Source organism: Peromyscus californicus, unplaced genomic scaffold (assembly GCF_007827085.1).
Source record: "Peromyscus californicus insignis strain IS unplaced genomic scaffold, ASM782708v3 Scaffold_13__1_contigs__length_99412109, whole genome shotgun sequence".
NCBI classification, from domain to species: Eukaryota; Metazoa; Chordata; class Mammalia; order Rodentia; family Cricetidae; genus Peromyscus; species Peromyscus californicus.
This window is the reverse complement of record NW_026294424.1, coordinates 3,674,484-3,698,360: the sequence shown is the minus strand read 5'-3', so window position 1 is coordinate 3,698,360 and position 23,877 is coordinate 3,674,484. Positions and strand designations below refer to the sequence as shown.

General features: G+C 53.2%; 2 protein-coding genes across 2 annotated transcripts in view; one reads left to right on the top strand and one right to left on the bottom strand.

Moving 5' to 3' along the window:
- The window catches only part of Dok7 (docking protein 7), a 33,255-nt gene extending 30,805 nt beyond the window's left edge, over positions 1-2,450 (top strand). Inside the window, exons 9-10 of the mRNA XM_052736138.1 lie at positions 1,106-1,258; positions 1,566-2,450. Coding sequence (XP_052592098.1) covers positions 1,106-1,258; positions 1,566-1,699 — 287 coding nt within the window. The 3' untranslated portion in view covers positions 1,700-2,450. The remainder of the gene's footprint in view (positions 1-1,105; positions 1,259-1,565) is intronic.
- Positions 2,451-8,053: 5,603 nt separating this feature from the next.
- Positions 8,054-23,610, bottom strand: Lrpap1 (LDL receptor related protein associated protein 1). Its single transcript, XM_052736136.1, has 8 exons — positions 23,347-23,610; positions 20,123-20,267; positions 16,655-16,773; positions 15,611-15,731; positions 14,979-15,137; positions 12,570-12,652; positions 11,280-11,456; positions 8,054-10,142 (listed from the first exon to the last, which is right to left on the bottom strand). The coding sequence occupies exons 1-8, from the start codon at positions 23,557-23,559 to the stop codon at positions 10,080-10,082; spliced, it is 1,080 nt and encodes a 359-aa protein (XP_052592096.1). The 5' UTR covers positions 23,560-23,610; the 3' UTR covers positions 8,054-10,079.
- Between the last annotated feature and the right edge of the window lie 267 nt (positions 23,611-23,877).

Sequence of the window (23,877 nt, the reverse complement as noted above, 5' to 3'; positions counted from 1 at the left end):
CACTAGCCGTGTTGGTGGCAGGAAGGGGGAGGAGGAGGAGAGGCGCTGACGGACACTTTCAGATGGAGCTGTGTCAGGGACATGGCTGGGTGGTCGGGATCCTGGGGCAAACAGGCAGAAGCCAGGCCTCTCTCTGGATACAGGGTACAGAACAAGCCCTCAATGTCCCCATCCTGAGCCCCAGCCCTGAACTGGATTCTGTGGGCTTGGCATGTGCTATGGGGCAAGGATTTCAGCAGCCTGTCTATGTCTAAGCTCTGGCACTTGGAATAGAGGATGACTGCTCTTGCCTATCACTCTGAAATGGTACTTTGTGTCCCATTCTATATGACTGTTCCCACCCCAGAGGGACAGGATTATGAGAGTGCCTCTGGAGAAAGGTCTTAACTTTGCCAACTGTGTGTGGAGTCCCTGGGCCTGCACGGAAGGGGCTGGGGCCCACCCAGACAGCTCACTTGGCAGTGAGTCTACCATGAGCACTGCCAGCTGGGCATGGAGGGTCCCTGGCTCCTTGGCAGCCAGCACCATGGGCTTTGCACACATCGACAGTCAACTGTTAGGATATGGGACAGGGGCAAGAAGTGGATTCTTAGAAGAAAATTCAAACTGCTGAGGTGTCCGAGAGGGAGAGGATGCCTGCTTTTCTGGGGACAGAGATGGAGTTGTTGGCTATGACCTGCAGAGGGGTCCTGGTGGGAATTATCCTTGCTAGTGGAGATTACTCCAGCAGCAGCCTGTAGCAGGTGGAAGACCCAGGAGAGAGAAGAGGGTCAGACTGAGACAGCAGGAATATGCTGGCCCTGGAGAAGTGGGGTTGGGGGATGGGGAGGGGCGGGGAGATTGTACTAGAGGGTGCCTGGGAGGATGTAAGATGAGGTTTGACTGGACAGAGAACAGGCCTTGTGGGATCCGTATGCATGAGTGTCTGGACTGGGGAGGGGACAGTGGGTGACTCCTAGGATCATAGCCCTGGGCTGAATGGAAAATGGTCTCCAAGGTGAGGTAGAAGGTGGGAAGAAGGGACTGGGCCATGGAGGGTGGCCTTGGGGGGTGACTGTACAGCTCCCACCCACATCTCAGGGATTCAGAGGACCTCTCTCCACAGGATCTCCAGGGCCCATGGCTGCTGACAGCCCAGGGCCAGAACGACCACGCAGCGAGATGCCCACGTATGTGAATATCCCCATCAGCCCCACCTCCCGAATGCAGTTGCACTACATGGGCCTGGAGTTCCCAGGGGCCAGTGGAGGTGTGCGAGGTGAGTTACCATAGGAAGGCCTCATAGGGGAGTTGTGACCTTAGCTTTGGGCCTGAGCCCCAGGCACATCAGCCCTGGCAAGGGAGCCCTTCTTTCTAGCTTGCAAATGACCTTTCCAAACAGCCAGGACCCTCATGTCCTGCCCTGGGCTGCTGCCCACGTCCTGACATGATTACTTGGGTGGGTGGGATTGGAGAAGGATCAGAGTGCCTCCTACCCTATCACCGGACATACCTGTAGACCAGGCCAGGGGCAGCTGGGCTGGGGGCCATTCCTCCTGGGTCCACTCACAGTGGGTTGCTTTCAGGGGCCAGCTCCTCCTCCCGCTATGCCCAGATTGACATCACAGCTACCGAGACAGCACATCGTGTGGGGGTCCGGCATGCACAGACTCGGGAAGAACGATTGCCAGAGTTGGAGCAGCGGAAGAAAGGGCCCTGAGGCTGCAGCTCAGGTTGGGGCTGGCTGGGCACCTGGCCAGCTGGACCATCTGATGTGGCCAGACAGGCCATCCCCTTTTGCAGATAATGGCCCTTGTGGCTAGGGGCTCTGGCCAGTCTGTACTCTCTGGTGGTCAGTGATTGAAGCTGAGTCTTAAGTCTCCAATGGAGGCTGTGGTTGGTCTTTGTGCATTGGAATGAGCGGTCAAAGGTTCTGGGCCCATACCCTATCAGTTCATTCCAATGTGTGAAAGCCATGTAGCAGCCTCCTCTCTGCCATCAGGGCCTCTTGCCTCACTGGTGCCCAAGAGTGACCTTTCCTTTGGCCTGAACAAGTTCTCCTAGGCCATGGAGCCACCAAGGGACCTATCTCCAGGTGTTGGTAGCCTCAGTACCTGCCACAACAGCAGAGCTACAGCTGACCAGTGGAAACCGGAAACAGTCTCCCAGGCCTGGAATGTAAGCTGCACTCCCCATCCCGGATGAGGTGACTGGAATGACAGCTTGTATTAACAGAGCACTCTGAACCAGTTCTGTACTGTAGAGGGACCTGTGACTTGTAACTGCCATACCGCTGACTGGCTCTGGGGCTGGGATCCTGCAGCCTCCCCTACCCGCCTCCTCCTGCACGGTCACTCCTGAGCCAGGCCCTGTACCTTGAGGTGAAGGCCATGGTGGGCACAGGACTATCCTTGTCATCTTGTTGGGACCTATTCCAGCCAGTCGGGTAAACGGTTTTAAATCTCTACTGTTATATTTTTAACAATCCATATTATTTTCCAAAGCTGTGAGGTCTTTCACATGTGATTTCTGCCCTGGGCTGGATGGGACCAACATCTTGCTGCTGGGACAAGGGGTTCTGGGATGGGGGTGTATGATGATGCCATGCTGGCATTTACAGATGTCCCTGTTGTTTGGGGCAGCACATGGTATTTTCAGGACTGAGTTTCTGGGGTGACAGGTTTCCTGCCCTGCCTCAGCCCTGTGGGGAGAAGCTTTGGCAGGGCCTCCCCCCAGGATCCAATCGCAGTCCATCACATCCTTCTCTTTGCCCTTCTGCTTTTCTGCCTCCAAGGAGTTCACCAGGAATCCCCTAGATCTGTGGTTGGCTGTGGTGGGGTCAGCACTCAGTTCCTTTGTGGGGCCCTGGTGTTGGCAGGTACGTTATACATTAGCCCGAGTATCTCTGCTGCTGACTGGTAGAATGTGACTATGTGACATGAGAGAATTATCATCCCTGGGCCAGCCTGGCAGCCAGGGCAGGTGCTTTATCTAGAGAATGAGCCTTGGGGTCTGTCCCTCTAGACTAGGGCTGTAGTTCTGTGATGAGAAAGGCAATGTGGTAGGAGGGACATTTCATCCAGGACTGGTGAATCTGCATGGCTTGGGCCATATGTTTTCTGCACTGGGGTGCCTAGAGGATCCCCTAGAAAACTGCTCATCTGAAGAGTGAAGTGGGGCTGGGGCAGCCATGAGTGTGGGAAGCCATAGTAGGGGACAGATCCAGGCTTACCTCAGGGTTCCGGCAGATGTGGCCAGTGGTGGCACAGGGAGGGTCCCACCTTGGAGCCCAAGCCATGCTCGGATTGTCCAGAGAAGGGTGAGGCCACCTCTGGTGGGATTGCTCTGCTATGATAGCAGATGACCTCTAGCCCAGGTAGCCTTAGGGCTGCCAGGGTTCAGCCAGCCAGGAGAGCCCATTGAGGCCACAGTAGAGAGTCACTTGACCTCCTTTCAGAGTTGGATATCCAGAGCCTGTCCCCGGGGCCATCCCTGTTAACACTGTCAGTGGTGTGGAGTCCCAGGCCCACTCTGTGTGTGGCTAGAGAGGTCTCAGGAACAATGGCCTGGAGCTTAAGTCTAGGAAGAGGTCCTTAGTGGGCCCGTGGGTTGAGCACCTGCCTCTCCAGGCCCTTGTCTCTGCCCTGCCCACTGCCTTTTTGGCTGCCCTCCTGTACCCTTTCCTCACACTGTCCCTGGATGCCATCTTATCCTGACTTCTCTTCAGTCAGATAAGGATCCTTTCTGGGCTGTGTACTGAAGGCCAGTTCTAGGCCAGGCCCAGCACTGGTTGGTATCTGAGTTGCGGGAGGACTTTGGGACCAGGAACTGTACTCAAATCCTGACAGAAGAGTGCATCTACTTCTCCAGCACATCAGCCACCAACACCTCACACAAGGACTCCTGTGCCCTCCATGCTGGGCCTGGGAACACACGTCAGGTGGGCAGTCTCATCTCGGAACAGGGAATATGTTGAAGCACTTGGCATCTATCCATGTGGCACATAGCTGTGGATGAGGCAGCCGAGTGTGCAAGTGGAGAGAAGATCTGGAGACAACACTCAAGAGCATGTGGTGGTTCACGGCTGCAGAGCACAGTGGACTGAGGCATGTCTATATGTGGGGCATCCCGGGAGGGCTCACAGGAGAGGACCATGGTTGTCCTGGGGGGCAGCCAGGGTGGGGAGGGTGGGAAGGTTTCCTTCAAGCTTCTCCCTGCAGGGCATTTAGGCCCACAGAGAGTGTAAGGTTGGTGCCATTGGGCACTCAGGATCCAGCTCAAGGAGCAGGCAGCTCATGCCACCCACACGTGTCCATTGGCTAACCCAAGGGCACCAATGCCTGCGGCTCCTCATGTAACTGTCTCAAGGGAGTTAAACGTTTAGGAACTGAGTGAGGTGGGTCCATCAGTGATACCAGCTCATGGGAAGCTGAGGTAGAATGATTGCCAGAAACTTAAGCCAGCCTGGGTAAACTGGTGTGTTTTAGAACAGTCAGGACTCTTGTAGAACATGAGAACCAGAGTTCAGATCCTCGGGACTCAAAAAAATGCAGGCGGGTGGGGGGGCTCTCCTATCATCCCAGCACTTAGGAGGCTTCCCTGGGGGTGCGGGGGGAATGGCTAGCTAGATATGGCAGAATTGGTGAATTCTAGGTTCAGGGACCCGAAGTTGAGTATGATTGAGAAAAACACCCAATATTAACTTTGGACCTCCACTTATATACACACACATGTGGTAATATAGCCTCCATGTTTGCCCACACATGTAAACATATACACATACATATATACACACACCACACACATATGCTAACATTTTTATTTTATACAAATGGTGTTCTAAGTAGGCATTGCCTATCTCCTTTCAATACACGGAGAACCCATACTGCCACCTAGCCCATCCACTGTCAATCATAATGAGAAGCCATGCTGCCACCCTGGCCCATCTGCTGTCAATCATAGTGAGAAGCCATGCTGCCACTGTATCTGGTAACACACTGTGTATGGGGACCTTGGTGGGCCGTTGGGCGTTACTGATGGGTGTGGAGGCTCAGGTGGCTTGTCCTGCGGCAAGATGCTGCCTCCTGGTGGCTGGTAGACTTTCTGCCAGGCTGAGCAGGTGCACATCTTCGGGTTCTGTCAGACTGGTGTACCTCATTAGTTAGGAGTGTCTGGAGGCCTGGGTAGACCTGCCATCAGGGTGTGTGCTGGTAGTGTCTGAGTCCCATTTGCACTTCCCTCATGATCAGATAAGCAGCAGCCTTTCCGGCACTCCAACAGCTCCATGGCCTCAGAATGGCCCCTTTGCATGACCTGCTTGTGTGTTTAGCTTTCCTGCATTGGGCTGCTTATTAAGACGTCATAGATGGACACTTGCTAATGTTTTTCATCAGAGATGCTTCTCAAGTCAGATACATCTATGAGAGATTTGTGTTGTTGTTGGGACAGGATCTCATGTTGCTCAGGCCAGCCTTGATTTCACTGTGTAGCCAAGGATGACCTGAACTTCTGATTGTCCTGCCTCTATCTCCCAAGCACAGGATCACAGGCTTGTGTCACCACATTCAGTTTATGTGACTAGAGACCAAACCAGGGCTTCATGCATGCTAAGCAAGCGTGCTAAGCACCTGCTGAGCCACATGCCCAGCACCTAGATCTAGACTTGTTACTAAAGATAGCAACCCCGTTCACCCTCCACTTTCAACTGTCTTAAGACAGTTTGTATTTATGTCACTATATGAACATGCCCATCTTGTGGCCACTTGTCAGTCCAGGTCCTGCACATCCATTCACCCCATGGACTGTGAGGATGCTCTGTGCCACCTGCATGCGCACATCCTCTATGGCTGCTGCATGTGCACATCCTCTGTGCTTGCTGCACGCAGCTCTGGTCAGGCCTGCCCTCGTGCTTAACCAGTGTTGACTGAGAGCTCCAGGGTGATGCTTCATGTCACTCTGCTTCCCTCCTTGCTGAAGTTCAGCTCTACTTGGAATGAAATTTTCTGTGACTCACTCTGTTCATACATGGTCAACTCTCCTCCAGTTGTGTAATCTCATCTCAGAATGTCCCAACACAGGCTGCAACCTTTTTTGTTGCTGAGTTCAAAGCTTCTGAACCATCCCAGTCAAGGGCTTACTGTTAGTGGCTGTTGGTGTCTCGTAGCCTTCAGGCAGCTTTCCTGGGTCCCATGCTTTCTTTCTTTCTTTCTTTCTTTCTTTCTTTCTTTCTTTCTTTCTTTCTTTCTTTCTTTCTTTCTTTCTTTCTTTCTTTTTTTGAGCTGAGGATCGAACCCAGGGCCTTGTGCTTGCTAGGCAAGCGCTCTACCACTGAGCTAAATCCCCAACCGATGGGTCCCATGCTTTCTTGACATAAGCTTTCATCTTCAGGAGCACACCCTCCATCAGCAACTGAAGAGACAGCGTGTAACTGATGCTTTGGCACGCATCTCTGGAGATTAATCTTGTCTTGCATTCAGCTGTGTTAGCTCAGCAAAGTGTTGAGATTCACACATGTCGTGTTAGCAAGTCACTCATTTAAATACTGTCCCAGCATACAAACACACTATATATTATGCCTCTAACACTCCTGCTCAATGAGGTTGCTTACAGCTGGGACAGCTGGGAATAAACTTGCTGGGGCATTATCTTCGGACATGTGTTCATGCCAGTGCCGATTCAGGTTGTCTGGTAGAGGGTGTTCAAATTTAGGGAGGCTTCACCATTGCACACTACATGCACACACGTAAGCACGCATGCACACTCAAGCACTAGGGCGTGGGGACTCTGAGCTCAGCCATTTCAGGGGAGGGGGATACAGTGGCATCTCACTGGAAGATTTTGCATCCTCACCACCTGTACATGCTGAGTGCCCCTTCTCATGCTGCTGGGCATGTGGGCATCTTCACTGGTAAAGAGCCTACACGATCTTTTTGCTCATTAAAAAGAACTGGCTGGACAATTCTCTATGCCGTTTAGGCGAGCTTTGGACATAAAGTCTCACGTGCCCAGGATGACCTCAAACTTCTGACCCTTCTGACCCTTCCCCAATGCTGTGATTACAGGTATGTGCCGCGACACCCAGTGCGTGAGGTGCTGGGGATTGATCGCAGGGCTCAGTGCATGCTAAGCGGGTACTCTGCTAACTGAGCCCCAGTCCAATTTTCTGTTGACTTTCTTAGTGACATCTTTGCTGAGCAGATTTCCAATTCTGATGAAATCTAAACTTTTCTTTCATGAGTAAATCATTCAACTTGGTCTAACTTCAGGAGATCCTCCTGGGTTACCTTTTTTCTTTTCTATTCTCTTCTTTCTTTCTTTCTTTCTTTCTTTCTTTCTTTCTTTCTTTCTTTCTTTCTTTCTTTCTTCTTTCTTCTTTTCTTCTTTTTTTGTCTCAAGACAGGGTTACTCTGTGTAGCCCTGGTTGTCCTGGAGCTTACTCTGGCTGGCCTTGAACTCACAGAGATCCACCTACCTCTATCTCCCAGAGTGCTGGTATTAAAGGTGTGCACCACCACCACCTGGCCATCTTCTAGATTTTGTTTTTTAATTTTTTTTTTAAGACACGTTTTTTCTGTATAGTTTTGGTACCTGTCCTGGATCTCACTCTGTAGACCAGGCTGGCCTTGAACTCACAGAGCTCTGTCTGGCTCTGCCTCCTGAGTGCTGGGATTAAAGGCGTGCACTACCACTGCCTGGTCATCTTCTAGTTCTTCACCACCACCACCCGGCCCATCAGCATGGTTTGCACACTGGGCCCATGGACAGTTTTGCATTGTGCATGATGTGCAAGGTGACTTTAGTCTTCCCCCAAGGAGCCAAGTGGCTCCAGCTCCCTTTCCTGTGAAGACACTCTTTTCAGTGCAGACATCTCTTGAATCTAGAGGTGCCATTCAGATGCTCATATCCCTGTTTGTCTTACCACCCTCCCTACCTGCTGGCTCCTTTCTGCTGTCACCCCTATAAGCTCTCACTCCTGGGCCTGGCTGTCTTGTGTTTTCAACTGTGAGCTACCCTGGGCTTATGGGACCTTACCTTTGGGTTGGAAAAATAGGGACACAGGTCATTTTCCCAGAAATACTTTGAAAAATATTTTATTGTGTAGGGGACACATGTCACAGCACACATGTGGCCAGAGGACAACTTGCACAAATCTGTTCTTCCCTTCTATCATATGGTCCCTGGGGACTGAACTTAGGTCACCAGCCTGGGCAGCAAATGCCTTCCCCTGCCAGCCTGAGGACTTGTACTTTTGCTAGATGGCAGAGCACTGCCAGCCAGAACCACCTCGTCTAGGTCTGTAGTTTGAGCATTCCTTGCCATGAGTCACACTCCCCCAGGGAGCAGTTTGCAGGGTCTGACTCCCGAGTTAGCCAGGAGTAGCCTCCCAATTCTGTACCGAGGGGTCAGTCAGCTCCGAGGAGCAGGCGGCCCCTGCACTGGTCACATCTGCTCCGACTCAGCTATGGGCTCCACATCACTCACAGAGATGGCTCACTGGGCTGCTACAAACACGCTCATTTCTCATTTCTACATAGGAAAATGCAGCCATGACCTCTGACTCTAGGGACAGAAACAAACCTGAGTGAAGGTTCATCTCCTTCTTTTGCATCTCTGATACCAGGCATTGCTCCTGTAGTAGACTGAGCCTGGTGTTCAAGGGGCCCAGCGTCATCCCAGGTCCCTGAGCTGTGTGTGGCACAGGAGTCCTTCAGAGTGTGTCTCTGAACCAGAAAGACAGAGCTGAAAACCTAGTCACAGGCACTTCTCTGGGCCTCAGACACTGCTGAGAGCTCTGGGCAGATGTTTACTAGTTCTGAAAGGGACATATCCTAGCTGGCCCGGGCGGTGGCACACACTGTGTGGGTGAGGGAGTCACTGTGGCCTGCTGCTCCTTGCCGCTGCTGTCTTTAACCAACAGGAGGCTTCTTGCATGCTGCCCTTGAAGTTTTGCCCATGTATGAGTGTCTACATGTGTTCACTTGTGTATAGGTATATGTGTAAGTGTGTGCACACATCAGAACTGTGTGTCTTCTTCCATCATGCTCTACTTTTGCTAACTGGCTGATAGAGCTAGCCAGCTCACCCTGGCTGTCCTCTTTCCCTGCCTCTCAAGTGCTGGGATTACAGGCAGGCCGCCACACCCACAAGGCATTTACATGGTTCTGGAGATCTGAATTCTATAGACCTCAAGCTTGCAGAGCAAGCATTTTATTTACTAAGTTATCTCTCCAGCTTTGATGTTCTTACAAACAACGTTAACTGTGTACTCCTGTTAGGCAGATTTCAACTTTTAAGCTGAGATCCTGACACTATCGAGCCCAATGGCCTGATCTTCCAGGATCGGCTGCAGGGGTCAGAGGTCCTTTTGACTATCTCCTGTGTGAGGGATCAAATACTGAGTCTGGACATGGAAGCCCATCAGGGTATTTGGGGAGGCACAAAATGACCCCTGACTCTCCCCCCCACCCCTCCACACCTGCTGGCTTTCACTTCTGCCATCTTCTTCCTGAAATCTCACCTCTACTGGGCTCTTGATTTCAAACTACCTGGGGTCAGGACACCGAGGAGGGCGAGAGGGTGAGTGAAGTGGGGACAGTGATTGTCTGGGGACCATGAGACAGAGGATAGGGGCCTTGAGGGAAATGCTTCAAATAAACTAGCCCATCCCGCCTCCCATCATCCATAACTTACTTTGCCATGGTGCTGGCTCTGACTCTAGTTGGACCCATCCATCGAGATACCAGGTAAGGACTGGGTGGCTCAAAATCCTGCCATGTATTTAAGGACTCCGTACAGAACATTTCCAGTGACAGATTTATGTAATTTCAATGTAAACTGTGCTGCTGCAGCATGGAGTACAGCCATATCTCACTGGTGGCTGTGCCCACGGCCCTCAACCAGGGTGGTGACAGCCACACACACTTGCTTGAAAGAAAAGAAGTCCTTGCCAACCACAGCAGGATCACATTAGTGTGTCCAAGGATCCTCCTTGCCACGTCACTGTGGTCAGCCACACCAGTTACCACGGGGCTGTGCATGCAGATGACATGCTGCCGGCTCCCCGTGTCCTCAGGAGCCTCTCTGCTGGCAGCTCCTGGTCCTCAGAGCTCATTGTGCCGAGCTCTCGAGACCCTGCTGGACAGGTCCTGCAGATGCTTCTTCACCTGTGGAAGGGACACCTGTCAGTGGGGGACAGCATGGCAAGCCTGTCACTTCATGAGATCACGGGAGACAGCTGAAAACCAATACTAAACACTCTGGCCCATCTTCCATTACAGAGCCATCTAGAACATGTCATAAGGAAGACTCAAAGACACAAGGGATACTAAAACCAAGCAGTTGGAAGCAGATCGTCCCAAAAGACACTGACATTGGGACATTTGCCCTGTTATTTCTAGGAGACCCTGTGATGGGCCATGAGGATAGTGACTCTCCCTCACAGTGGTGGATGCCTGCAAGGGGACACGGAGAACTCCATTTCTGACCCCTTAACACCACAAAGACACAAAGAACCTTAGTGGCTTGCCAGCAAGGCCCAGGCTTGATCTCTGATTTTATGAGTTCTCTCAAAATGGTGGGTGGTAGTGCTACCCACTGGAGTTAGTTGCTGGCAGGTCTCCAAGCATACCCCGTGGCCCCAGCATCCCCAGTCTATTGTTCAGATTCATGGGGCCCCTCGCACACTGTTCCAAGTCCCTTGGCAGCCAGGGGCAGCTGAGAATGTGCTTAGATTTCAGCCTCGTCCATAAGCACTCTTCTCTTGCCACTTAACTTCTCAGATTTACTTATTTCTGCATAGCTAACACACCCCGTGGTGGCTCAACTTGAGAAGGTACGGGAGGGGCTCTCCCATGCTGGCTGTAGCCCCAGGTCCCTCCGGAGGCAGGAAGCTGCTTCCTCAGGTTTCCAGGAATCTGTGGGGACTGCTCATGCAGTTGCTGTGCCTCTGCTTGTCTGCAACTAACCCAGAGGTTGTTCCCCAAAGGACTCCTGGGGACCCCCCTGCGACACCTCAGTCGCCCCACAGCACGGCCAGCCTAGGATTCAAGCCCACACCTCAGCAGGCCAGGAAACAGCTCCCTGTCCCCGACTGCTACAACGCTTGCTGCCCTACACGTCTACAGGCATCACGTCTGTTGGCAGTGCCAGCATCTGCCACACTGAGCACCAGGCCACTCCGAGCTCCCATGGACGGCATTTATGTTTCCTTGAGTCAGGAGGTCACGGATCGAGACCCAAGCACAGGGCTGAAGAGGACTGGGTACAAGGGCGGAGGGGGTGAGAGGAACAGCGTGTCCCACCTTGTAGCCCAGCTCCTTGGTCTTCTCCTCCAGCAGCACGTACTTCTCCTTGTTGCGGCTGATGTGCTCGGGGTCACCGATGCTCTCCACGTGCTTCAGTTTCTGGTGGGAAATCTCCAGCTGCTTCTGGTAGTGATTATGCTTTTCAATTTTGGCCTCAAAGTGCTTGAGCTCCTCCTAGAGGGTGTCAACAACTTAGCTTCCTCCAACACAGAGACCCGAGGTCTCTTGTCCAGCAATGGTCCTGACCACTGCCGGCAACCACCAGGCTGCACACACGAAAACTGGTACATGCTTCCTGCTAAGAATCTCTAAACGGGGGTTGTCCACTAGAACCGGGTGGCAGCAGGGACCTTTGTACTCTCATCCCTGGATACCTTCTTTCCCATGCTGACTCTGCTCCCACCCACCACATCTAGATATGGAACCTCTGGAAACAGCAGCCCTGCCTACTAGGCATCCAGCTCCTTCCTGGCCCCACAGGCTGGTGCCCAGGGATTAGCTTGACCACAAGTGCTCTGTACCCTCTCTGCTCCCTCCTTCCCTAACAGGCCCACCACCCCAGGTCCTGGTGGTTATCCCGTCTTCTGCCTTCATGAGATCATGACTGAGGGAGCCTGCATCTTGGGATACAAGGTCTCTTCCCAAGGCCACAAAAGCTCAAGCTTCATGAGGACAGTCTCACCTCCGTTTCACTGCCTTGCTTCCCAAGGATGCCTTTGCTTCTCACAGGCTGCCTGCTCCCTTTTACCCCATGGGTCCAGTGCTTTCTGGGAGGTCAGTGGCAGCCTCTAGAAGCCTCACCCCTGGAGTTCCTTGGGCACAGACACACTGGAGGAGCCTTGGACTTGGGGGCCTCAAACCATACAGGTCCCAAGCATGTTCCACCCTACCCTAAACAGCAACTGACTATCAACAATCCTGCTTAGAAGATACTCCACCACTCAGCCTCCGCAGCTCTGCCCACACCTCACACCTTGGCCATCATCCCTCTCAGCATCTCACAGCACAATGCCGGGCAGCCCCTCCCCCCCACTCCAACCAGATGCCACACACAGGAGGTACTGAGACTGAGGGCATGGGAGGTGCGTGCCCACCTGCTGCCACTTGGCTTCCAACCAGGATGACAGGGCTGCAGAGGCCAGGGGCAGGAAGGTAAAGGGTCAGGACAAAAACATGAAGGGACTGCGGCATGAGGAAAAAGAACAGAGAGCCTGATCCCACTGGAGACCGGCAAGAGACAGAGGCCACAATAGAAGGCGACACAGCTTTGCCTCCCAGTTTCCTTACCCGGAATGACTCCAGTTCCTTCTCGGTGAAGTTGGCAGACTGGGCCAGGTCCCACAGATCTATCACCCGGGGCTCTTCAAATTCTGCAGGAGAGCAAGGGTCGTCTGTCTGGGTAGGTAGAGGACACACCCTGGTGCTGGGGGCCCATGTGGCCTGTCAGCCTGAGGGAATTCTGTGTGTGTTGCATTTTGGGAGCACTAAGTACCTGGTCTGTGCTCACAGCACCAGCTTAGATGTAGCCTGATTGTAACCTCACTGCCTGAAGTGAGGGGTCATATCCCGTGGACTCAGAATCACCTGCTACACATGGCCAGGACCATCGGCACACCCCTGACCGCCGCTGAGGTGAGAGGGAGTGAGAGCTGGGGTGTGATAGGTCATGAAGACCAGATGGGCATTGGGGAGGGCTGAGAGTCATCTAGTTAAGGCTGGGGTTCGGCCATTCACCTTCTAGCTCCCATGAACCCCTGATATCAACCCACCTCTGGGGGTAAACAGCAAGGCTCCCTGGTCTGGCTACCCCTGAGCCACAGCAGAAGATCCTAGTTTTCCACAGGGCCACTCCTGTCTAGGACCCAAGGGAACCCTGGTTTTCCTGGGAGTGTAGGGGTTAGGAACAGGCAGGCCAGTGAGAGAAGCGAAGGGACTGTCTGGATACAGCTCCCTAGGAGATGGCCCATGGAGGGCAGTGTTGAGGAATATTTGTTTAACCATGTAAAGAGGTGCTGCATTTGTTTAATTATGTAAAGATGTGTTGCTGTTTTACCTCGCCTGCCTAAGGAACCCGATTGGTCTAATAAACAGCTGAGTAGCCAATAGTGAGGAAGGAGGTATAGGCGGGACTTCCGGGCAGGGAGAGTAAGTGAGAGGAGGAATCTAGGCTGCGGGGGGGCGTGCAGAAGAAGGAAGAAAGAAAAAGAGGTGCCGGGGCCAGCCCGAAATGAGGAAGCAGGAAAGTAGAAGGACATACAGAATGAAAGGTAAAACGCCCTGAGGCGAAACACAGATGAATAGAAAGAATCAGGTTAAATTAAATTAAGTTAAAAGAGCTAGTGGGACAAGTCTCGGCTAAGGCTGAGCATTCATAATTAATAATAAGTTTCCGTGTCTTTATTTGGGAGCTGGTTGGCAGCCCAAAGACAAAATTCCAACTATAGAGCAGGATTGTGGTTGGAGAAAGAGGTGATACCCAGCACACTGACCATGGCCACACTCCCTTGTATAGTCCCATTAACCCAACAACAGTACCTCACAGCTGGCCTACAAGGTAGATTGGTCACCCCCACAGCAAGCAGTCTTGGGATAGGGTGCTAAGACTTCGTAGTAGGCCTCAAGCCCAGCCCCACAAGGCCTTGCAGGTGCTGCCCCGGAAGGAGGAGGTTCTGCCTGGGCCCATGCTATCTAAGGCTGAGCAAGCAGGACTTTATCCATTGCCGGCTACTGCCCTGTGCTTAGGGATGAAACTAGGTACCTACTGCCTAGAGCCCCAGGATGGACAGCAGGCCTGGCCCCAACACTTTTGTAAGCCCCAGAGGGTGGGACTGTCACTGCCGCAGAAGCCGTCATCCTGCTTGCTTGATAGAAGGGCTAAAGGTCAGTGATACTGTCAAAGCTGGCCTCCACTGGCAAGGGTTTGGGGAGACAGTCCTGTGTGAGATTATCAAGACTGAAAAGTGGCCTGGATGAGCCACCACCTTGAGGGCCACTCTGCTACCACTTCAAACCAGTCCTGGTAATTAACCTTTATGAGTGTTTTGCCTGCATGTATGTCTGTCTATGTATCTTTCACAGGCATGGTGCCCACGGAGGCCAGAAGAGGGCACTGGACCACTTGGGACTGGAGTTAGATGGTTGTGAACTGCCATGTTGGTTCCAGGGATAGAAGCCAGGTCCTCTGGAAGAGACCAGTGCTCCTAATCACTGAGCCATCTCTCTCTAGTTCCCAGCCCAGACATTTATATTACAGCAAGTGAGGCCCAGGACAGGCCACTCTTCAACACAGACAAGGACTGAGTTTGACAAGTCTCCTGGGCACTCCTGAGTCCATGTACCTGTCCCCTAAGCATGTGTCTGTCAGTCTGCCCGCCCCAAGCAGAAGCAGACAATTCCCCCATCAGGCATCAGCAGGCATAAACTGCACATAGGATGCCGGGTGGTGGTGGTGCACGCCTTTGATCCCAGCACTCGGGAGGCAGAGCCAGGTGGATCTCTGTGAGTTCAAGGCCAGCCTGGGCTACAGAGTGAGTTCCAGGATAGGCACCAAAACTACACAGAGGAAACACTGTCTTGAAAAACAAACAAACAAAAAACAACAAAATCAAAACCCCCCTCCAAACCAAACAACAACAACAACAAAATAATAATAATAAATAAATAAACTGCACACCGACGGGGCAAGCAAGGGCTTACCGGTGGTGGGGCTGTAGCCCTGGTGGCTGACCTTCCTCAGGCGGTCTAGGCCCTGGTTGATACTCCGCAGCCTGTCCTTCAGCTCGCTGTGCTTGCTGCTCAGCGCGTCGCTCTTGATGTGGCTCATGTCGGAAGGACTGAGAAGGTTCTCATAACCTTCTGTGGAACAAGATGCAGCGTGTCTGACAAGGACTTCCCCTGCAGGCCTGGGGTCCTAGTGGCCAAGACGGCCCTGAGTCCATCCACTGGCCATGCCTCTGCCAACCCTGAGTGTGGGCTGGTGCATGTGCTTTCTCACACAAACGTCTAAGGGTGGATGTCTCGGCATCTGTACCCAAAGGCCTGCCCCAGGGACCAACTTTCTCAGGTCCCCTACTTGGCAAGGTCACACCAGTGAGAAGTGATGGTGGCTGGCTTGCTACGTCAGGGTACCTCAGTCACCCCAGAAGCCACCTTTCATCTGTGCAGCCGGACTGGTGTAACACGACTGGTACAAAACCTGTTTGCATCCATGAACATGGGTAGAAACATGAGAAAAATGTCCCGTCCCCTCCCCACAACCCTTGGGAACCATGGAATACTGTGCCCGGTACAGGTGGGCCCAGGGGGGCACAGGTAGACACGGGGCGCACCTTCAGCTCTGCTCAGTGTGTCTAGCATCACATTGTATTCGTGGATCTTCTCTTTGTGGTGCAGAAACTCCCGCCACAGCTTGTCCAGTTCTTCACTGGAGAATTTCCCTGATGTCTTGGCCTGAGAAGAAACAGCCTGGAGTGACCATGCCTGTCCCGTCATCAGCACACCCCAAGGAGTTCAGGCGCCTGTCGGCAGGATCCTTGCTCCAGAGCAAAGAGCTTGGGGCTGTTCTCATCCTCTGCTAGCCTTGTGACCCTCTACTAGGTGTGTGTACCAGGAAAAGAAAACCCAAATTGGAAGCTCCTGATGGACAGTGTCCCTTTCCCTTGATGTCCACAGATATGACAGGGCTGGCTAGAGAAGACAGAGGAAGGACCCTGACTGAGGAAGTTACCTACATCTGCTTAGCTCTTCTGGCTGTGTGGATGGTGGTGACAGCAGGGCCATCTCCATGGTCCAGCAGGGACTAGATGAGTGTAACCCAGATGGGCTACTCTGGGAGCGGGAGCAAGTGAGCCTGTGGCACTGAACTGCTGCCATATCCCAATGCCCACCCTGCACCTGTGCTCTGCTTAGGTCTGCACCCCAAAGCAAAGATGGGCCAGACCCAGCACTGCTCGCCTTCCCAATCACAGCCCCAAGAGCCCACGCCGACATTGCACACAGCTGAGGGCCCCCTTCCTAAGCACAGAAGCAAGACCGAGGCCAGTCCCAGAGACAAAGTAAAGACAGAGCGGCCTGACCTGATACACCTGTGATTCAGCCACATACCCTGAAGAGCCTTCTAATGCCTGCAGTCCTGACAGCTAGGAGCACTGTAGAACTCCTCTGTTGACCAACCAGGACAGCAGACTTCACAGGAAGGGAAGTCTGAGCACAGATCATGTCTCGTGGAGAAGCCAGAAGCCTGAGTTGGTTCCCACACAGCAGGCTTCACCACAGAGCAGGCAGCAAGACCACAGAGAGAGCCCCACGGCCCCACATCTTAACTCTATAGGTCGGCCCAAGTTCAGAAGGGGAGGGGGAAAGGTGAATGGTACCTTGTGCCACAACTTCTCCAGCCTGGGGTCCCCCAGCTCGTCCTGGGTGTCTTCAAGTGCGTTGCTGTGCACCATCTGGGTGTCCTTCCTCCCATCCAGTCCGTACCTGGCCAAGATGACTAGAGAGCGGGTATTTGATTTTTAGTGGACACTGTTTCCCTTGACAGGCAGAAGCTGCCATGGGGGCCTGTAAGGTGAGTCTGCTTCTCATTTTCTAGAAGATTCCTTTCACCCTTCTCCTAAGTGATCTGGGAAAACACGTACCAGGTTAGGGCATGGCCAGGGACTCACAGACATCCTGAATTCCATCCACCACAGACACCCCCTGCTTGAGCCCTCCTGAATCAGGAGCTCATGGGAGGGTGTGACCTGATGTGTGGAGTAGGACCGCATCATGATGCTCCCATTTCTGGCATATGCCAAACCCCAGCAAAAACCAGCACAGAACAGTCTCCTGGGTGTCAGGGTGATGGCTAGGAGAGGCTGGCCAACAGGCACCTGGCCTCTGAGATGCCCAGGTTCTGTGCATACCCACACCACAGCCCCTCCACTCTGGAGGGCTCGGCACCTTTTGTCACCAACACATAACAAGGGCAAGCAGGCCAGCTGACTTCACAAATGCCTGGCCTCTAACTTCCACACCCCTGCCAGCCAGACTGCCCTGGAACTTGTATTCCATGAGCAGCCACCCATAATGTCTGTTTGGTTAGAGGGTTTGCTTGTCTGTCTTTCTGTCTGTCTCTCTCTTCTTCTTCTTTTTTTTTTTTTTTTTTTTTTTTGGTTTTTCGAGACAGGGTTTCTCTGTGTAGCTTTGTGCCTGTCCTGGAACTCACTCTGTAGCCCAGGCTAGCCTCAAACTCAGAGAGATCCATCTGCCTCTGCCTCCCAAGTGCTGGGATTAAAGGCATGTGCCACCACCTCCCGGCTTGCTTGTCTCTTAAAGGCAGAGACACTCCTAGGCCTAATGTCTGCTTAGCCACTGGGGATCCTCCCCTGTGACCCTGTCCTGTCTAGAAAGGGTACAGAACTTCTCTGCTGTGTTACTCTGTTGGGTCCAAGCTGGTGACCCACTGGTCCCCAGCCTTTCCTTAGCACCTTCATCACACAGCTCTCACTGGACAGTTCCACATGGCACCATGGTCTCCACGCTCCAGTGGGTCAGTGGCCATATGGCTGACACCGTAGCCCCCACCTCGTTCCTTCTTCTGGGGTCTGCTTTCAGTCACGGCCAGCCCTGCAAGTGTCCCTGTTGCTCAGTCTGTACCTGCCTTTGGGGGATTTCTACCCTTTTCCCAGGCCTAAGAACTAAGATGCCTCATTTTGTCTGGAAGCTTGAACCCCTGGAACCTGGTATAATGTGCATACCTACCTTCCAGTTTGTGAGCACAGGGCCTTGCGCCACAGTCACAAGCGGTCTGTAGCATTCTAGATGACCATGGAAAGCCACTTCTACTCACAGGTCAGGAGGCATCCGTGAGCAGACGGTGTGGGTACATACACTGACTTGATCTGGACTCTAACTCAGACGTGCAAAGCTATACGTGGACAGCCGCTGGTGCCTGTAATCCCTGCTCGTGGGAGGCTTAGGCAGGAAGATTGCTGGAGTCTTGGAGTCTGGGGGCTCAGACACCTCAGTCTCAGAGAGCCAGTGCCTGGCATTGCCTCTGCAACTTTGCTGCCTAGCCCAAGCCTGCTCACTGCTTGCCACCATGGAAAAGAGCTGTCACTGTTACCCTCAAGCTGGGTAACCCTGGTGCTTGAGCTGGGTAGGGGTAGGAGGGGAGCTTGGGCAGAAGGGGCTTTATCAGACTCGGGGCCCATAAGCAAATTGCTCAAGACTGTTCAGAAGTAAAGCTGAGCAAGGTTCTGGATCCTGGAGTGCTGAGCTCTGTATGAAATAGAATCCCAGAAAGCTGAGGTCTCACATAGTTCCTAGCAGTGTCCAGGCCCAGCCAGGGGAGTGAGGTAGCCCTGGAGCTGATAGTGGGCATGCCCCTGAATAGACCAGCAGGATCGCTGCCTCACAGGACTGAGTCCATGCGGGGTTTTGCACAAGAGCTGAGGGTCTAGATGAGGCTGCTTCCATGAGACTAGGCCTTAAGGATCTGGCCTGGCCCAGGGTAGAGCTGGCTATAGCTAGGGGGCCTACCCCTTCCTTGTGATTACCAGCAGTGTCTATTTCTTATCCCCAGGTTACGGGTCTGTACTCTGTACTTTGGTCCCCAAGGTGTGGGAGCAGCATTGACAATGACTTGAACAGTGAATGGAGGGGCGCACATGGACCACAGCCAGCGGGTAGCCAGCATCAGTAAACACCCATCTACCAAGTGCTTAGAAGAGTCAGCTTCAGGTGTCGGCTCCAAATCCTGTTAGGTGTGCTGCCAAGCACCAGTGAAAAGAAAGCATCGCCCAAGCAGCCTTGCCCTACTTGAGTTGTGGGCCAGACTCTGCCACGCTGGAAGAAACTACTCCCTGGCCAGGACACTGGCTAGCCAGAGGCTGGTCACTGGCCCACTTCCTTGGAACGTCTGCATCCCTCTACCTCTGAGCCCAACCCCATCTCTGCAGAGCTGGCTGCCTACTTCCCTCTGGCAGCTCCTGGCCTCCTCTCCTGGGGGACCAACTCCACAGTGGACATCAGGCCTGAGGTATGGACCCTGAGGGCTAGTTCTGAAGAAGCCACCTGTGTGAACCCTGGGTACAGTTCAGTTGCTTATGCCGGTCAACGAGAACTCCACCCATCCTGCAGTCCAGTGGAGTCTCATGGTGGATACTCCACTCAGTTTGGGACTTCCATGAGAGGCAGCACATGACCCGGTCATGTGAGAAGCAGGGTGTTAGCTCAAGGAGTGGGGGTATAGTGGATGGGGTGGCAGAGCTAGGGTAAAACCCTAATGCCCAGGGCATACAGAAGGGTTGGTGGCCAGTCTACGTGCCGTATCCTGAAGGCCACAGGATGGCACACAATGAACCCAACTCTTCCTATTAGTGCCTGAGTGTGGGCTGAGGGTGTTGGGAGGATGGCAGAGGAAAATCCAAATGGAGCAGTCACACCTATCATCTAGACCTAAGGATGCATAAGTATGCACACTGAATAGGGCATGTGAGAGCTCTGCCCATCTTCAATGTCCACAACAAGGAGATGCTCACAACCCTGCCTTGCCAGCATACTCCATTCTGAGATCACACCTGCTTCCTCATCTGGCTGACAGCATCCTATATCCTGTTCCTGGCCAAAAAGCTCCAGAGCCTTTGGTTGCCTGGGTATCAATTCGTCAAGTCCCCAGCCCTGACGCCCTTCCAACATTCAGAAAGCAGCACAGAGACTTTTGACCATGACCCAGGGCATCTATCTGTCCTCAGATGAGCCACCTCGCAGGCTACACTTGATGTCTCAATACCTCCCCCCCCACCTCTCAACTTGGCCCCTAGCTGGTGGCTGCACCCGTCGTGAGAATGGGAAGGTACCATTGAGGTTGTGGATCAGTTTTGCTTCTTTCTCCCCATCCTCGTCCAAGCCTTCCGCCTTCAGCTTCTTCCAGTTGAGTTCATCCCTTTCCTGTATCTTCAGGTCAGAGTGGAGTTCCGCCAGCTTCACAGGAGACAGATGAAGCTGCCCAAGAAGAAAGGGCCGACATGTGATGAGCTCTGTGTGACAGGCATGGTGAACAAGACCTGGGTGGGGGTGGGGGGGCGGGAGACTAGGAGTCCAGAGTGGACAGGGCTGACAAGACACACAAGGACTTCAGAGACTGTGCCCTGTGTCAGGAACCCAGCTGAGGCGAGGTCTGCTGTCAGCAGCCTCCTGCAACAGGGCAGGACACCTTTATGTTCTTTTTTTGTCCTGGAACTCACTTTATAACCAGGCTGACCTCGAACTCACCGAGATCCGCCTGCCCCTGCCTCCCAAGTGCTGGGATTAAAGGCGTGCCCACCACCGCCAGGCTACACCTTCACATTCTGACACCTGGAGCTATGAACCAGGTAAAGGGTACACCAGTGAAGGGCTGGACTTGGTGAAGAAATGATTTTTCTACAGTAAGTATGAGAAGAAGAAAAAAACCACTACAGAGTAGAAGATTGAGTTTACAGAAAACTTCCCAATAAAATCTTGATTTTTTTTTTTTTTTGAGGTACTAGGACCAGGATCCAGGGCCTTATCCATACTAGGCATACTACCACAGAGAGAGCTTGTCTCAAACAAAAAAAAAAAATCAGAAGGAAGGACCGCCCTCCCAGGGGACCTGAGAAGTCAACTGTCATCTGAATACATGGCCGCTCTAAGAGTCAATGAGAAACTGAGTCTCTGGGAGTGTGTAACAACCTGCAGAGGTTCCCCTCCCTCCAACTCCAAGGACAGTCCTTTGCTCTCCACATTACCCAGGAGTCTCCCTCTTGTAACTCACTAGGCATGTCACAGCACTGAGTCAGGATGGTTGGTTGAGCCAGGAGTCCCCCACTGACCGGCTCACAGCTCCTCACAAGCATGTCTATGAAACAGGAACTGGGTAATACCAGAGTCAGGGCATGAGGGCTAGACTGGCATGAAGCAATGACTCCCCAAATGTCACATTGCTCAATCTCACAAGATGGAGGTGGGCCCCAGGCCTCTGCAGAGCTCTCCCATGGCCCACTCCACTCCCTGGGCTCTCAAGACTGACCTCAGTTCTAAAGGTGGGCTGGAAATGGGGTGAGGCAAACAGCTCTGCCACACCTTTTCTTTGGCTTCATGCATGATAAAACTATATTCCATTCACTATGATGTAGTTTCGTATTTGGAACACAAAGAAACACAGACTGTTTAAAGAATAAATAAAACCTCCCTGAATGGTGAAGATCATTGAGAACCCCTAAGAGACTACAATCCAGGGAGGGCCTAGGTGAGCATGTATCTACCTAAAGGGTGGGAGTGGGGGTGGGAGATGGCAGCACTAATAACTATTGAATCCTGAAGGAACAGAAGGCCACTTCCAAATGTTTACATGAAAGATAAGAACCTGGTGCTCTTCCCTTCAGCAGAGGTGACTTGGCAGCTAGGACACAGCTGGAAGCCTTCATGTCTGAAAGGAAAAGCAACACTACTCAACTTTGGAAGCGGGGAGTAGACACTAGGCATCCTAAAAGGAAAGCCACCTGGAAGACTATCCCCTTCCGTTTAGCCGAACTTTCAGGCTACAGGGCTGGAAGGACACGCGGCCCGAGGCTTAGACAGGATGAGGAGAGCAGCCATGCCAGCAGTGACAAGGAGCTGTGGACAATCAGGAGACATAATGGATGCTGCAACAGATGAGTGGATACCGCAGGGAAGGACCCAGGGACCACACAGGCACAGGATGAGGACAGGTGAGGCCACGGCAGGTCTGAGAAAGTCACCTGGACATGCCGGGGGAGGACTTGGGGCCAGCTTCTGAGCAAAAGGGGATGCCAGGCTCTGTGGGCACCAGAGTGCACTTCCCCCACAGACTTTGTCTCTGTCAGACTAGTACTGTCTTCGGGGCCCCCATCCTTCTCTTGGGTAATCTCAGGTGAACAGTGTTCCTCACAGTGAACATCACAGTGGGCACAGCTGTCAGGGAGAGCAGGCCTCTTCACTCTAGATGGTTCCCATGGCTGACACTCTGCTGGCATCCACTCCCCGCTGTGCTCCTGGCCTGTTTCTCCAGGGAGCTGAACTGCTGCTTCGGGCACCAGGGCTGTCCCAAACCTTCGCAGGCTGGACACTGCACATTGTCCCCCCCTCTTGCAGCAGCCCCTCAAACGCACTGGCTGGGCACTAAGCTGGGCCCTGTGGTAGTTCAGGAGGGGCCTGTGGGGCTGTACGCCAACCTCCCAACTATCTCTCCATCCTAATCCTCCAGGGCCAAAGTTTCTCCACTGTTTTCTTTGAAAACTCATTCTTCATTTGCAAATTATTTACTATCCTCCCAGACTCAGGAATGTTCAAGCTGGAGGGCTAAAGGGCTACTCTCTTCAAGCCAGAGTGGAAGAGACTGTGGCCCTGAGGGCCTAGTTATACCACAACAAAAGCCCTGCTTTAGGATCTCAATCAGGGAGGGGACCCAAGTTCCAAGCCAGCCCTCAGGCTCTTCCTATCTCCATTCCAAAAGGAAGAGAATCAGATAAAGATATCTGCTAAATGTGAGTTAGGCATTCTCCAGGTCTTGTGTAGTGTCACCCCTCACCCCCTTGGGAAAGGCATCCAAATTAACCACCTCTGCTAGCAACTGAGACATCTGCTGTTTCTGTACTGTCACCATCTCAGGTCATCTGCTTTGCTTCTTTCCATCGGGGGAAAATATAGATAAAAGAAAAGGCTTGCAAACAAGATCTCATGTAGAAAGCACCCGGCTACCCGCATCTGAATAACTGGCTCTTTGGAAAATTGGCTTTCTGGACAGAGTGATCTGGTGTGCATAGGTAGGAAGGGTAGGCATCACTCATTCTTTGGGGTCCCCAGCTACACTAAAGGCAACCACAGCCCCGTACGATCAGCACCAAGTTCCTCTTGGGCCTTTGGGTCTCTCCTTATTGCAAGGTCTGGGTGGCCCATCTGACACTTAGGGGAAGCAGTACAAAGGGTAGGCTGCCCCCGGCCCGGAGGCCACGCCAGCCTCTTGACCAGGGCACTGCTCTCCTTTGCTCACAAGCAACTCCTTACCCCTAGCCCCGTGCATCTCCCGGATCCCGCTTACCCGCTGGGCCTTCTCCCATAGCTGGTTCAGCTTTTCCATGCGGAACTCCTCCCCGGGCTCGCGCTTGGCGGCCATCTCAGGCTCGTTCTTCTCCCGCGAGTACTTGCCGCCATGACCGGCGATGGGCTGGGGCACGAGCAGCAGCGGCAGAAACAACAGCACCCACAGTTGGAGCCGAGGCAGCGCAGAAACCCTCTCTCTTCGCGGCGCCATCTTTCTCTGCAGAGCCTGAGGCTCGCCGACTGACAGGCTTGGTCGTGTAGGACCGCCCACCGGTAGCCCCGCCCACCAAGCAGGCCCACCTCCGGACCCCGCCTCTCTCCTTATCCCGATCCCGCCCTCCTCCAAGCCCCGCCCACATGACTGCCCTCCTCTCGCTTTCAGACCCAGTCTACTGGCTCGGCTCCGCCCACCGCCTGCAGAGCGCAAAGGTCCCAGCGCATTTCATGCTCTGGGCCTGGGGCTTCGGCCTGCAGAGCCCACTAGCTGGTCTCCTGGGTTCCTCCAAGAAGTGGAAACTGGGAAAGTCGG